Source organism: Astatotilapia calliptera, chromosome 19 (assembly GCF_964374335.1).
Source record: "Astatotilapia calliptera chromosome 19, fAstCal68.1, whole genome shotgun sequence".
Taxonomy (NCBI): Eukaryota; Metazoa; Chordata; class Actinopteri; order Cichliformes; family Cichlidae; genus Astatotilapia; species Astatotilapia calliptera.
In genome coordinates, this window is record NC_137440.1 from 3,747,506 (window position 1) to 3,763,050 (window position 15,545).

At 41.8% G+C, this 15,545-nt stretch overlaps 1 protein-coding gene across 4 annotated transcripts in view; it reads left to right on the plus strand.

The window, feature by feature from the left end:
• The window catches only part of heatr5a (HEAT repeat containing 5a), a 61,321-nt gene that overhangs the window by 28,452 nt on the left and 17,324 nt on the right, over window positions 1-15,545 (plus strand). For all 4 annotated transcript variants that reach the window (XM_080293766.1, XM_080293765.1, XM_026191683.2 and 1 more), the window contains 9 exons: window positions 128-239; window positions 1,112-1,264; window positions 1,567-1,666; window positions 1,780-1,889; window positions 11,488-11,657; window positions 11,760-11,923; window positions 12,394-12,499; window positions 14,254-14,444; window positions 15,225-15,384. In XM_080293766.1, coding sequence (XP_080149892.1) covers window positions 128-239; window positions 1,112-1,264; window positions 1,567-1,666; window positions 1,780-1,889; window positions 11,488-11,657; window positions 11,760-11,923; window positions 12,394-12,499; window positions 14,254-14,444; window positions 15,225-15,384 — 1,266 coding nt within the window. The remainder of the gene's footprint in view (window positions 1-127; window positions 240-1,111; window positions 1,265-1,566; window positions 1,667-1,779; window positions 1,890-11,487; window positions 11,658-11,759; window positions 11,924-12,393; window positions 12,500-14,253; window positions 14,445-15,224; window positions 15,385-15,545) is intronic.

A 15,545-nucleotide genomic window follows, 5' to 3' on the forward strand; every position in this document is an offset into this window, starting at 1 on the left:
TGAAGCTTTTGTCAATTTTATTTTGAAACAGTTTCATGGCTACTACTTTTATTGCTGAAATCCTGTTTATGAGTTTGTTTGATAGCTCCACTTTGTTATTATTTATGTTGTGTATCTATGTGTGTAGATGGTGTTGGATCTGGCAGAAGACCTCCTCCGTTCAGCCTCTCAGAACAGTCAGATTTCTCTCCAGAGGACTCAGGCTGGCTGGCTGCTCATCTCCTCTTTAATCACGTTGGGTAAAACTGCTGAACTACACTCTAAATCTTCTTGCACCATACCAGAGGAAACTGTGAAGATCTGCAAACATCTTCATTACCATTGTGTTTGAGATGGAGTAGAAGCATGCCCTTACAGATTGCAGCTTCTTTAGGGGATATTAGTATTTGAAAGGTTTTGCTTTCCCTGAAAGAAATTCATGGTATACAGGTCCCCATGACTGACATCATTTCATCTAGTACCACAATAAAATCTCCTCTTCTCTAATATAACAATATAATATTAAACTTTGAACTAACATTTTATTTGATTAAATCCCTTGTCACACCAAAGAGTTTATTCAGTAACCTGTTTCTACCATCAGCTGTTGACTGGTAAATTTTTATAGGTTGTAGTTTGCTGTTGATGCACCAGCAGAGTAGGCAGGGAAGTGGATGGTGAGACAAACATGCCTAATAATTACTTCCACTTCCTGCTTTTTCTCTCTGTTGCTCCAAATCTCCAATTTATTGTAACTGACCAGCAGAACATTCTTAAATTAAAACAGATAAGTGTAATGATTTTTTTTTTTTTTTTTTTTTGAATTATAAAAGTGTTTCAAATGTTCGGGTGAGAAATGCAATAAATCCGTCAAACTGTATTAGCACTATTATTGTTAGTTCCAAAGAATGAGATCTCAGATACAAGCAATGAGCTTTCTCTGAGGGGTGGATGGGCTTTCCTTTAGCAACACAGTAAGGAATTCAGTTATTTAGAATGCGCTCAGAGCTGCTGCTCCTCTACATTGAGGTGTTCTGAGGAGGCCCTGTGGTAGATTGGAGAGCTTGTATCTGGAGAGATGAAAGATTTGATAGGAATTTGTTGTGCCTTGTGTATTAATCTGTGTTTATAGGTCCAGCTGTGGTGGAGCACCATCTGCCCCGCCTGCTTCTACTGTGGAGATGTGTGTTTCCTGCTTCACTTCGTGAGCAGGAGATGGAGCTCCGACGTGGGGACTACTTCACGTGGCAGGTTACACTCGAAGGACGTTCTGGAGCACTCAGTGGTTGGTACACTCACTGCCAAACAGAAATCTGTGTCTCCACAAGTTGGAAGGCATTTTTGAGACTCCAAATGTGGTTTCAGTGACAGGGTTAAATTTGGGTTATGGTTAGGTAGGGGTTAGGCATTCATTTTTCATTGTTAGTGTTAAGGTAAGGGGCTAGGGAAAGCATTATGTCAATTAGATGTCAATTAGATGTCACCATAAGAGAGGTAGGTGTGTGTGTGTGTGTGTGTGTGTGTGTGTGTGTGTGTGTGTGATTAAGAAAGAAAGTTAAAATTTCTCTCAACTGTGTGTCTGAACAGCGATGAAGAACCTGCTGCAGCACTGTAGAGAGCTTGTGACTGATGAAGTCATCAGCCGTCTACTCACACCATTAACCTGTGCTGTGGCTCTGCTTACCAAGTTAGTGCCTCGTTGGTTTTACTTGTATAGAATTGTTTAAATGTATGTTAAAAAATTTGTTTAATGTCATTTTCAGTTATATAGTCTTAGTATCCATTTATTTATGTCTCCAGGTTGCCTGCTCTATTCAGGTCTTATGGCAATTCAGTTAAGAGCTGGTCCATCGTCTACAGGCTGAGAGTATATGAGCTGCTTGCTCTACTGCATCCACAAACTTACCAGGGTAATGCTTCACCTCTGATACTGTTTTGCACTTATTTTCTTTCTTCTTTTCATTTCCTTTGACTTGCATCTTTTTGCCTGTTGTCCTCTTTTTGTATCTCATTGCCTTCTTTCCTTTCCTTTGATTAAAGTCTCTTGTTTCTGCCTTTTATTATCACAATTTTTCTTCTTTTTTTGCATCCATGAATAACCCTATAGACAAAGCTACAAAAAATATATTGATTATTTCAGTTATATATATTTTTATGTGGATGTTTAAAAACCAATTGTGGCAGGGTGTGGCTTGGGCACATCTGCAGACTGCAGCCTAGGATTGGAAAAGCAGCAACCGGGAAATAAAGTGTGTAAACCAGTGAAGTATGTGGTCGGGTCCGTCATTCCCGTTACATTGGTGATGCAGTTGGACCCCTGGTCCCACTCATCCCTGCCGCTGGTCCATGGGCCGGGGACGCAGATGTTTGGGGGTGGGTAGGCTAGGCTGGACGACTCCCCGGCCTAGATCGGGCGATGGGGGTATGTGGCAGGCTGTGGCCTACCCTGTTCAAAGGAGTGTGCTGGGATCTGGGGGTTGATGTGTATGTGTCGCTGGCAGCTGAAAAGCTGCAGCCTGGGATTGGAAAAGCAGCAACTGGGGAACAAAGTGTGTCAAAAGTATGAACTATGTGGTCAGGTCCTTATTGCCACACTAAGGACCTGACCTGATTAAGAGAAACAGGATCCCAATAGTGTGAATGCCTCACAGGCATTCACACTATTGGGATCCTGTTTCTCTTTATTGGGTGGATGCCGTAGGCATCCACACTATTGAGATCCTGTTTCTCTTTATTCTTTATCCTTTATTATTCTAGTTGCTCCGTTTCTTTGCCGCTTAACTACTCCCTCAGTTTTCAGCCGATTTTTACCATTCAAACTCTAAACTGTTCTGCTATTTCTGCTTTCGACTGCTATATCTTTTGGTACTTATTACTATTATACTTTTTAAAATATTACACTTTTTTCCTTTAATTTGTCCCATTGAAATGAATGGGAAACTTCTACAATTCTGCTAAAACTTGCTTGTCTTTGAAACTTAACTACTTCCTCATACTTTCACCTAGAAACTCCATTCAAACTTTAAAACGTTCTCAGATGATTGGGCTATTCCTGTGTGATTCAGCTTTTTCATATCTGTTACCGTTTTCATGTAATGACTCTTTAAGTTTTCAGTTACAACTTTGTGATTTTTCAGAAAATACATGTGTTGCTATGGTTGCTATGCAATTAACTCCCACTGCACACTCGTCCGTTCTGAATTTTCTCTTCATGTCTGAACAACTCCTTGCTACTCGCTCAATTTCCACTCAACTTCCACAAATTATACATCAAAACGTAGGTATTTTTGCTGGCTTTAAGACAGTGTCACTATAATTATTGTGAGAGTTACGTTTTTTTCACAATTTGCCTCGAAGTGACACATGGTCTAAAAACTCCCCATTCAAAGTCTATGGGGAGGTTGTGAAACTCAGAGCTGAAATACTGAAACTGAAGGCATTTTCAAATCGTCATATCTCCTTAACGAAGCAAAGTTAAGACATGAGGCTTGTCCCTGTATATCTTCAGACACTCCTGACACTCACAATTCAAGAATTATTTTCTCACCTATTACCGTTCTGAGATGAGTTAGACTTGTTTGAGGGTGGAAATCTGTCCTCCTCTCATTTTTCAAATTCCGAAAATGAAGCCGTTTCTTCTCTCGTCATATCTCCGCGACGGAGATACAAAGAGCTATGTAAATCGCAGTCAAAGTACACCAAAGTCCGCTGATTCACCCAGTGCAAGAATTATGCTTCTATCCCACCTAGTTTTTGAGTTACACGACGTTTTGTAACTCCAAAAAACGGCGTTTTTCGCGTCTCACCGCGATCTAATTCTGACTCCTCATCACCCTTTTTTTCAAAGCGCCCGCCCCCTTAGAGGTGGCGCGATTGGTAATGACACCGCTCTTCAGACCAGAGGTCGTGGGTTCGATTCCACCTTGGCCCACATGTTTTTTTTTTAACTACAAATTTATACACTATCACAGACCGGTAATTCATATTGATAATTTATTACAATTCTGCAAAGTTTAATGATTTTAGCAGCTTTTCTAATATGGACCTCAGATTCTGGTTAACAGTCTATGGCAGAAATACATACAAGTACACAGCCTGATGAAGCAGACAGAAGCAGTACCTCTGATTGGTTCCGCAGTTTCACCTCTTATCAGCACAAATCTCACCCTCTTCTGCTGTTTTCACCTCTTTTCTGCTAATTTGAGCTTCTGTTCCACAGTGCACTCAGCCTCTTCTGCTGTTTTCATTAGAATTTTAAGCTTTTCCACCTTTTTTCAGTTACGTGAGAACCAGTTTGGCTCAATGAGTAGCTGAAAAATATCAGCCTCTTCTGCTGTTTTAGCAGGATTTCAGAGTTCAGCTTTTTCACTTGTTTTAAGCACAAATTTCAGTTTCTTTACCTCATTTCACAACAAAGTTCTTCCTCTTCACCTCTTTTCTGCTAATTTGAGCTGCTGCTCCACAGTGCACATTTTCCCTCTCATCATATCTTTGCTTGTGACCAGAACTCATTTGGCTCAGAGGGTAGGGCATCTGTCGTGAGACCCGGTGGCAGAGGTTCGAATCCTACCTGTGACAGCTGCTACACATGTTCACTGCTTGCATGCGCTCTGCTTTCTTGACACTCTCCAGTATGTCATTACACATACAGCCATCTTCAGCAAGCACTTCTGCTTCTACACTTCTTTTCAACTCGGCTTTTTGCTTCTTTACCTCTTTTCAGCAGAAATTATTCCTCTTCACCTCTTTTCTGCTAATTAGAGCTCCTGCTCCACAGTGCACTTAGCCTCTTCTGCTGTTTTCATTAGAATTTTAAGCTTTTCCACCTTTTTTCAGTTACGTGAGAACCAGTTTGGCTCAGTGAGTAGCTGAAAAATATCAGCCTCTACTACTGTTTTAGCAGGATTTCAGAGTTCAGCTTTTTCACTTGTTTTAAGCACAAATTTCAGTTTCTTTACCTCATTTCACAACAAAGTTCTTCCTCTTCACCTCTTTTCTGCTAATTTGAGCTTCTGCTCCACAGTGCACATTTTCTCTCTCATCATATATTTGCTTGAGACCAGAACTCATTTGGCTCAGAGGGTAGGGCAGCTGCCGTGAGACCCGGGGGCAGAGTTTCGAATCCTACCTGTGACAGTTGCTACACATGTTCCCTGCTTGCATGCGCTCTGCTTTCTTGACACTCTCCAGTGTGTCATTACACATACAGCCATCTTCAGCAAGCACTTCTACACCTCTTTTCAACTCATCTTTTTGCTTCTTTACCTCTTTTCAGCAGAACTTCTTCTGATTCACCTCTTTTCTGCTAAATGTTTAGCCTTTTCACCTCTTATTAGCACAATACTAAGCAGCTTCTGCTAATTTCACCAGAATTGTCAGTCTCTCCACCTCTTCTTTGTAAGAATCAGTTTGGTCCAGTAAGGTGAGACGCCGCCTATAGATCAGAAAGGCCAGGTTCGAATCTCGCTCAGGGCAATGTTTTTTGTTTTTTCAACTTTTTCTGCTTTTTTCAGCAGAAATCTTCAGCGTAAGGCATCCACACAGCATTTTCGCAGGAAATGCAATTTTTTCTAGTTCTTTCTTTTTCTTTTTCTAGTTGCTTCCGTACGTTTTTTGCCGCTTAACTAGTCCCCCAGTTTTTATGCCATTATCACCATTCAAATTTTTACAGTTTCTGTCAGCTCTGCTCTTTCCAGCTATATCTTTTGGTTGTTATAACTGTTATATTTTTTGCTATATTAATTTTTTCATCTAGTTTCTGCTCCCATTGAAGTGAATGGCAGACATCCCATAAAATGCTCTAAGTGGCATTATTTGAAGCTTAACTACTTCCACATACTTTCACCTAGAACCACCATTCCACCTTTAAACTATCCTCCTGTCCTTCTGCTACTATTGTCTAATTCAGCTTTTCCATAAGTTCTACCGTTTCCCTTAAATTAATTTTTAACTTTTGTATGAATTATGAGGATTTGCATGGGTTGTTATCGTTGCTATGGACTGAGAGTTTGAGTGCGTGCACTCTAAGCTCTGAATCCCTTCTTCATGTACGAACAAACTCCTGTTGCTTACTCAATGTTCGCTGAACCCACACAAATTATACATCAAAACGTAGGTATTTTTGTTGGCTTTAAGACAGTGTCACTATCATTATCGTGCGAGTTACGTTTTTTTCACAATTTGCCTCGAAGTGACACAAGGTCTGAAAATTCCCCATTCAAAGTCTATGGGGAGGTTGTGAAACTCAGTGCTGAAATCCTGTAACGGGAGGGATTTTCAAATTGTCATATCTCCTTAATGAAGTGAAGTTAAGACATGAGGCTTGTGCCAATATATCTTCAGACACTGCTGACACTCACAGTGGAAGCAGTTTTCACAATTATCTTACCGTTGAGCCATGAATTACGTTTGTTTGAGGGGCGGAAATCTGTCCTTCTCTCAGTTTTCTAACTCTGAAAATGAAGCTGTTTCTTCTCTCGTCATATCTCCACGACGGAGGTACAAAGAGCAGTGAAAGTACACCAAAGTCTGCTGATTCACCCAGTACAAGAATTATGCCTCTATCCCACCTACGTTCTGAGTTACACAACGTTTTGTAACACCAAAAAACGGCATTTTTCACCTCTCACCGCGATCTAATTCTGACTGCTCATCAGTCTGTTTTGCAGGAAATGCAATTTTTCAACTAGAATAAAATTTATTCTAGTTGCCAATTTCTTTAACTAGTCCCTCAGTTTTCAGCCAATTTTCACCATTCAAGTTTTAAACTGTTCTTTCTTTCTTTCTTTCTTTCTTTCTGCTAATGCCTGCTATATCTTTTGGTGCTCATAACTGTTATACTTTTCGAGATATTAAGCTTTTTTTTGCCATTTTTTTTTTTTGGCCCATTAAAATCAATGGACCACATTACAAGTGTGATCACTGGTTTTGCCCGCCAGGGTGAGCTGTGTTTTAGCTCAGTGAGATGAACAGCCGTTCTCAGAGCTGGAGACCCGGGTTCAAATCCCACTTATGACAAAAAAAATTTCAATAAACAGTTCAACTTTTTTAACTCTTTTCAACACAAATTTTAGCTTCTTCGCCTCTTTTCAGCAGAAATTCTGCTGATTCATGTCTATTCAGCAGAATTTTTAGCTTCTTGACCTGTTTTCAGCAACATTTTCAGTTTCTTTACCTCATTTCCGAACAGTTTTCTGTTTCTTCACCTCTTTTCAGCAGAATTTTCAGCATCTTCACCTCTTTTCAAGACAATTTTCAGTTTCATCTCTTTTCAGTCACCTGAGAACCAGTTTGGCTCAGCTTCAAATCCTACCTGTGGTCCTCCCCGTACATCTTCCCTCCTCTCACTCTCCCTGCTTTCTTGACACTCTTCAGTGTACCCTTTCAAATAAAGCAGTTTTCAGCAGAGTGCAGCTTCAACACAGTGTTTTTAGCACATAGTTCTCCTTCTTCTGCTCTTTTCAGATTCCACTACACTGCATTTTCGCAGGAAATGCAACTTTTTCTAGTTCTTTATTCTTCTACCTTATTCTAGTTGCTCCGACCTTTGCTGGTTAACTACTCCCTCAGTTTTCAGCCGATTTTCACCATTCAAACTTTAAACTGTTCTGCTCCTTCTGCTAATGCCTGCTATGTCTTTTGGTGCTCATAACTTTTATACTTTTCGAGATATTAAGCTTTTATGCCATTTTTTTTTTTTTTTTTTTTTTTTTTGGCTGATTTTTGCTGACAGGGAGCACATTATCAGTGTGATCACAAGTTTAGCTTGCCGGGCTGAGCCATGTCTTAGCTCAGTGAGATAAGCTGCCGTTCTCAGAGCAGGAGGGCCGGGTTCAAATACTGCTTATGGCAACATTTTCTTCAGTAAACGGTTCAACTGTTTTAACTCTTTTCAGCACAATTTTCAGTTTTTTCAGCTCTTTTTAGCACAAATCCAAGATTCTTAAGCTCTTTTCAGCAGAAATTTTAGACTTTCAACTCTTTTCAACACAAATTTCAGCCTCTTCTGCACTTTTTAGCAGAATTGTCAGCTTCTTCACCTCTTTTCAGCACAAATTTCAGTTTTTCAGCTCTTTTCAGCAATAATTTCAGCTCCTTTACCCCTTTTCAGCTAAAACTTCAGCTTTTTCACTTGTTTTCAGCACAAAGTTCTGCTTCTTCACCTCTTTTCAGCAAATTTCAGCTTTGCTCCACAGTGCACATTTTTTCTCTCATCATATCTTTGTTTGGGACCAGAACTCGTTAGGCTCAGTTGGTTGAGCAGCTGCCGTGAGACCCGGTGGCAAACGTTCGAATCCTACCTGTGACGGTTGCCACACATCTTCCCCTCTTGCATGCACTCTGTTTTCTTGACACTCTTCAGTGTATCCTTTCACATATACAGCCATCTTCAGCAAGCACTTCTGCTTCTACACCGCTTTTCAGCTGTTTTCAGCAGACTCCACTACATGGCATTCACACTGCATTTTTGCAGGAAATGCAACTTTTTCTAGTTTTAGCAGATCTTTTCATTTACTTTCTCAATTTCATAATATTAGGTTCAGATAAATATGTTAACAGACAGACAGTTCATAATCCAATAAGTGATTTATGTTGTTCTAGACATCCAATAGCTCAGCCATTACACACAGATTTCAGGTTCATATTAGTTTTTAGTAACGCAACTCCCAGCTGAATACATCCAGCTTTCCACCTGAGTCACCGTCTTCAGGACCAGTTGTGAGCAACTCCTAAGGATTCACCTGTATATCAAAAACATATAGATTCTTCTTTCATGGTAACTTATGTACCCTAAACTCTGAGAAACACAAGCATAAAAAGTGTGCTTACTTACTTATTTTTGTTAGTACATTATTTGTTCCTTTTGATCTGCTTGTCTTTGACACATTTATTTGTTCTGCTCTCACAATCCCATGTTGGAAAACAGTCCCTACTTTGTAAAATGTTAATTTAAAAAAAAAGAAAAAAAGAAAGAGGATGCAATAGAAAGCATTTCAAATGTTTAAACTGAGAAATCTACAAATCTTGAATAATTTCATTGGAATGTTCCTCGATGCAAAATTGCAAAAACTTGGGTCACATATCTGTATAACCTCCTGTAGACAGTGATGGGTAGCAAAAGATTACAGCATAATAAAGCTCATAATATTTAAAGATTCACAGAGTCTGAAGAGATGCCTGCCTGTAGTACAGATGTTTGACCAGTTATAAACATCTGGAACATTTTGAAATAAATAATATAATAAACAGGACTCGGGACTATTGATCAGTTAGAATCCTGTGTCAGTCAAGAATGGGGGCAACATTTTTCTCCCAAAAGTCTAGCAGCTGGTCTCATCCGTTTCCAGATGTTTATGCCCCAGTGGTTTATCACTGGGCACAGTGACACTGTTCCAACTTTTTTTTTGACACATGTTGCTGTCATCAAATTCAAAGTTACATTACTTTGGGGTTGTTTTTTTTTTCTTTTCACAGTTAAAACATTTGATACGTTTTCTATGTTCTGTTGTGAATAAAATATTGCAAATCATTACATTCTGTTTTTATTTATGTCCCAACTTTTTGGGGAACAGGGATTGTTAGAATTCAAATGAGTTGGCTGGTAGTGTCTTAAAAACAACAACAGCATATTGTTATATTACCGACATAACGTTCCACTCACATCTGCTCATTTTTGCCATTGCAGCATTATTCTAAATTGCCCCACTGAATGTATCTGGTAAAGGTGAAGGAATATCTTCAGGAATATTGTTTTTTGGTGTTCTGGAACTGTAAATGGAGGTTTCCTTCAAAGGTGCAATTTTTACTTTGAAGCTGAACCTTTGAGCTCTGATTACTGAAGGTAAAAGTTTGGCAAAAATGAGAAAACAGAGTACCTGGACAGTGTTTATAGACACACTGTCCAGTGTTTATTGTCACTTCACATATCTGCAGAACTTCAATATCTAACAGTTCCTGTAGACACTAATGGGTAGCTAAAGATTGCAGCAGTAGTTGATGTGAGTCGGTTTTCTTCTCCAACTACAGAGAGTTTTGGGCTGGTGATGAATCAGCTGGTGTCTGATGTGTCAGGTCAGGACAACCTGCTGCTGCGGAGTCGGGGCGGTCTGCCTCCCCCCACCGCAGGGAAAAGGGAAACACCACCTGGGTCTGGGTGCAGTTCCCCCCTCCAGGGGCGGGGGCACCTAGACCCGGTTTGTAGAGTACGCTTGGGGAGTGTGATCGTGTGTACAACGTCTCTTTATGTCTGTCTCCACGTTGGTTGAGTGTGGAGTAAGTGCATATGAGAGCATGAGGGTGGGAATGGATGTTTGTATCTGTGTGTGCCTGTATGTCTGTGTCTATATGTCAGGTTGGGTGTCAGGCGCCACCTCTCTGGGGACATCTCAGGCCCTCCAAGGTTTGGAGGCCTATCTCCCCCTACCACCACTTCCCCTGCCAGTGGCGGACCCCCTCAGACATCGGTGCGTTGGTGGTTCTTTGTGTCCGGGGATGGGCGTCCAGGTACACACCGGCTCACTCCTTGGCGGCCGCTTATCGGGGCCTGGAGCCTGGGGCTCGCTCGGGCCACTTTGGAGGTGGGGTGCCCCCGGCCTCTCGGCCTGGGGCTCGGTCACTCAGGCGCAGCTGGCTGCCGGCGGAGCTCACGGGCGCGTCACTGCAACTCCCCCTGGCTTCTGCTCCGTGGCTGCTGAGTGAGCCCTCATCTGGGACTCTCCTCAGCTCTTTCCGGGACAGTGGCGCAGCTGCCCCTCTGTTGGTCTTCCTTGGTCTTTTGTGTTCTGGGGGCCTCTGGATGTCTGGAGTTTTGATCTCCTCCACACCTGCTTCACGCCCTGGAGGACGGGGCTGTGGCCCCCCCACACCCTCTAGCAGATTATTACATGAAGGAACCTTTTAAAAAACAAAAAACAAGCGCGTCCATGCTCACAGGTGTACACACGGGTGATCACACCCACAAACTACACCCTTTTTGGCTCCTACCTCAAAGCACACTGTGTTCTGTTGATCTTATGTGCTGCACAATAATGTTTAACATTTAGTATTTACTGTCATATTCCCATATATCATTGTGATGTTGTTTATTCTATTACTCTTGTTCTCTTCTGCTTGCTTTCTTTTTTCTTTCTCAGCAGGTGACCCAGGTGATTGATATATGCATTTTTTTTTCTCTGCCCGTTCTGTTGGTTTTTGTCTTTTGCCCTTCTCCCCCGTCCCTCTTCTCAGCTGTTTCTCTTTCCCTCTTTCTTTCTCCCCTTCTTTCCCCCAGTCAAGTCTGTCCCGTATTCAGTAAGTGAAAATAAAATAAACAATAAAAGGTGAATCAAATGGACCATTACGGCAAGGCTGGGATGGTCAGTTTGGTAAAGTAAATCCGTTGGGCATCTTTCTTTGCCTTTAGACAACAATTCTGATGGCAAAAGAGCCAAACGGGACAGGCCAAAAAAAAAAAGAAAAAAAAGATTGCAGCAGTAGTTGATGTGAGTCGGTTTTCTTCTCCAACTACAGAGAGTTTTGGGCTGGTGATGAATCAGCTGGTGTCTGATGTGTCAGGTCAGGACAACCTGAATCAGACATGTTCAGAGCTTTCTCTGCTGCCTCCCCTCTGTCATTGTGACGACCTACCACTGGCTGGCCCTGCCCTCCATGACACTGACCACAGATACATCGAAGAACAGGTGAGCTTCAGCCCAGCTCTTAACAGTGATGGCTCAAAGGGGGAGAAACTTGACAAGTCTGAGGATTAGAATCAGAAAGACTGCTTTATTTTTATGTTGCAGCTCCACAGTAGCAGTGTGGGAGGAGGATCATTGGACAATGACCCCTTCAGTCTGTGTGAGAGGGGCTACGAAGCTCCCGCTCCTCTTCCATCCCCTGTCGCTCTGGCTACCACTTCCATCCATCTCTTTGGAGCCGTGTTCCCTCACATAATCTCTGCTCAGAGGTAAGCGACCTCTGACAGCCTAACCAGCACAGACTGACACGAGAAGGACATGGTGTATTTATTTAGCTGTTCATTTGCATACTTAATGTTGTTGTAATAACAAACCACAGCAAAAAAATTTAAGCTGCCTCAATAAAGGCAGCACTTCTGCACATTTTACAATTCTTATTTATTTTCTTTCTTTATATTTGAAGAAAGTCTTGGCATTATAAGCACCACTACATCAGTGACGAACACATACAGTTATGTCTAAAACTTGCCCCAGGGGGTGAGAGCTATAATAGTTTAACCCTCACAGCTTTCTCTTTGAACATTACAACAAGTTTGTACTCTTTAGAAGGACACGGTCCTAATCTGAGATGCAGGTTTTTGTTCTCAGTTAGGGCTACAGTTTGGTGCAGCTCTGCCAGATAGATAAGCTTTCTAAGCCAAGCTTAGAAAGCTGTGGAATAATGAGTCCTGTGTGTCAGGGTGAAGATACTGGAGCAGTTTGTGGAAACGGTGAACCAGCTAAAGGGTCAACGCCAGCAGACTATCCAGACTCACCTTTGTGCTGCCCTCTGCAGTCTGCTCAAGGTACTGCAACTGCGTAACCCCTGTGTATCTTCCAGAAAACCGGTATTAATGAAAACCCTGATGTTTAAGTGAACAGTTGCCATTATTCTGTTTTTAATCTTTTGTGCTCATCCTTACACTTCATGTGCAATCTTGCATTTGCAAGGCAGTGATGAGATGCACACTAAACTGCACTTTCTATGCTCCGTAATAGTGCACTATACAATACGCATGTGTATTGTATAGTACCCAAGAGATCAGCATACCACTCTCAGGACCAAGATGCATATTGTGTAGTTAGCTGGTTAACTGTGTTTGCTATTACTGTTGATTTTTTTACCGCTCAGTTCTAAAAGGTTGATGGGCAGGTGGCGTGGACACCTAAGTTTGCGAATGTGATAACTCAAGTAGGAAGTCGCCTTGGATTTTTAAATTGATCAATTTAAATTAATACAAGGTACATTTATTAAAAATCTCAGACAAGTTTAAATCTCAGTGCATTCCCCCTTAGGGTCAGAGTACGTTTTTGTAAGAATCCGGTGATTGCGATAACTTGAGAACAAGATGTTTGTTTGTAAAATGCACCACAAGAGACAATAGAACACTGGACCTATTTTTTTACTACTGTCAGAGATGCCTACACCTCCACTGCCCTCCCTCCACTGGACAGGTCAGATCACAACCTTGTACTGCTCATAGCAGCATATAGGCCAGTGGTTCAGCGGACGTCAGTGACTGTAAAAACTGTGAAGAGGTGGTCTCAGGGGGCTAGGGAGACACTTTGTGGGGCTTTGGAAGCCATCAACTGGAATGCCCTGTATGAACCACATGGCAGTGACATTGATCATCTTACAGACTGTGTCTGAGAGTCTGAACAGCAACATAGGAACACCCCAGGTAAGTGTTCTGTCCCCTTTCCTTGTCACCATCTATGCGGCCGACTTAAAGTATATTACAGAAACCTGTCTCCTCCAGAAATTCTCTGACGACACAGACATTATTGGAAGTATGGACATGGGATGGGAAGAGGAGTACAGAGGACTGATTGATTGCTTCATGAGGTGGTGGTGTGAGGTGAATCACCTGCAGCTGAATGTGGCCAAAACAAAGGAGCTGGTGGTAGACTTTGGCAGGAACAGATCCCGACCCTGTCTGCATTGGTGGGACTGATGTCGAAATAGTCACATCCTTACAAGTATCTGGGAGTTCAACTGGATCACAAGCTGGAGTGGTCTGCCAACACAGACAGGGTAGAGTGGTATTGAGGCAAAGCTCTCAGGGCCAACCACAGGGGTCACAGCATCTCTTTGTAGAAAATTCAAGAGACTGTAGAGCAGGGGTGTCAAACTCCAGGCCTCGAGGGCCGGTGTCCTGTAGGTTTTAGATATCACCCTGGGTCAACACACCCGAATCAAAGGATTAGTTCATTACCAGACCTCTGGAGAACTTCAAGACATGTTGAGGAGGTAATTTAGCCATTTAAATCAGCTGCGTGGGATCAAGGACGCATCTAAAACCTGCCCTCAAGGCCTGGAGTTTGACACCCGTGCTGGAGAGTGACATTTAGAGAGACAATACTTACTTTACAGACTGTTAGGAGTCTCATTTTTTTTAACATCACCAAGATGTCCATTTACAAAAAAAAAAAAAAAAAAAAAAGTAATTGTGCATCACAAATTTTTTTTAAGCATAACTTTGCTCCAGTCTCTGAAAAACATAAACCTTTCACAATTCATGACTTTATCACGAAATAACCATAACTAACCTCTCCTCAGCATCAAGGTAGCAATCGGGGCTCTCTGGGGCCTGAGGAGATCCGGCCCCCAGCCTTGTCGCTCCTGTTGGGGGCACTGGAAAGCACCAGTCCTCTGCTACGCTGCCTGGCTGCTGAAGGTCTAGCCCGACTGGTTCAAGTGGTTGGAGATCCAGGGTTCACTGTCTCTATCTCCCTGCTCTGCTTTGATAGGTGGGCAGATGTTAAATCATAGCTTTGTGTACCACTTCTTACACTTGTCTTCATCCCACTGATGAAAATAGTTATAGTAGTCAAAATTCAAGTTTTTTAGTTAGTTGGTTCTTTTAGGAGTTCTTGCCACAGAATGCAGGGGAAAGGCAAAAACGTCCAGGAAACTGATCTGGATCTGTGCTCTCTTTAAAAGAGCAACAGCATAAACAAAGTAGGTCATGATACAAAAATATACTGAAACACACAGAAGTTGCATAATAAGCCAGAAATAGTTCAAAACAAATTTCACATAGCTGTGGCTATGAGTCTGGACCCAAAGATATCACACTGTGTTCAAGACAGGAAACGATGACAGTTGATGTCTGTCGTTTAAAAAAAGAAAACTGCAGCTGTGGGATTTTAGTGTCCCAATTTCACGTTTTTGTTCCTGGACTTCACTGATCTTATTGCATGATTTTCAGTCTTCAATAGTAAATGTTTATCTATGTGCAACACCTCAGTTAATCTCCTGTACGACCCTGTTTAATGTAAATATGTTTTTTGTTTGTTTGGGGGTTTTTTTTTTTTCAAATTATGCAAGAGCAGAATAGGCCACTAAATGACCACTAACCTGTACCTTACCAAAACCTGTAGTTTTTCTTTCATACTCTAGCATTGGATATTGGCTGTGTTAAATGAATTAAAAGCAGTCCCTGGAGACTAGAACAAATAGAGTTGGACGTTTTTCATGAATATAATGTTGGTTAATATCACAGCTGACTTTGTTGATCGTGTCTGCAGGCTGAAGACTGCTCGAGATGCGGCATCACGCAGTGGCTATGCCCTGGCTCTGGGGGCGCTATACCGCTACACTGGAGGAATCAGCTCACCTCAACACCTGTCCACCTGTCTGGGAGTCCTGTTCACCTTGAGCCAGGACAGCACCTCACCCGAGGTCCAGGTACACGCTTACCCTTACACACTTCTAAATCTATCTGTCTGTATACCAGAATGAGAAAATTGAGAAAAACATTTGATAAATTATTTCATTATGCTTCTGTTCTCCACCAAACCACATTACAGGAACCTTCAAGCTAAATTGCACTATTTCTTTACTGCTTA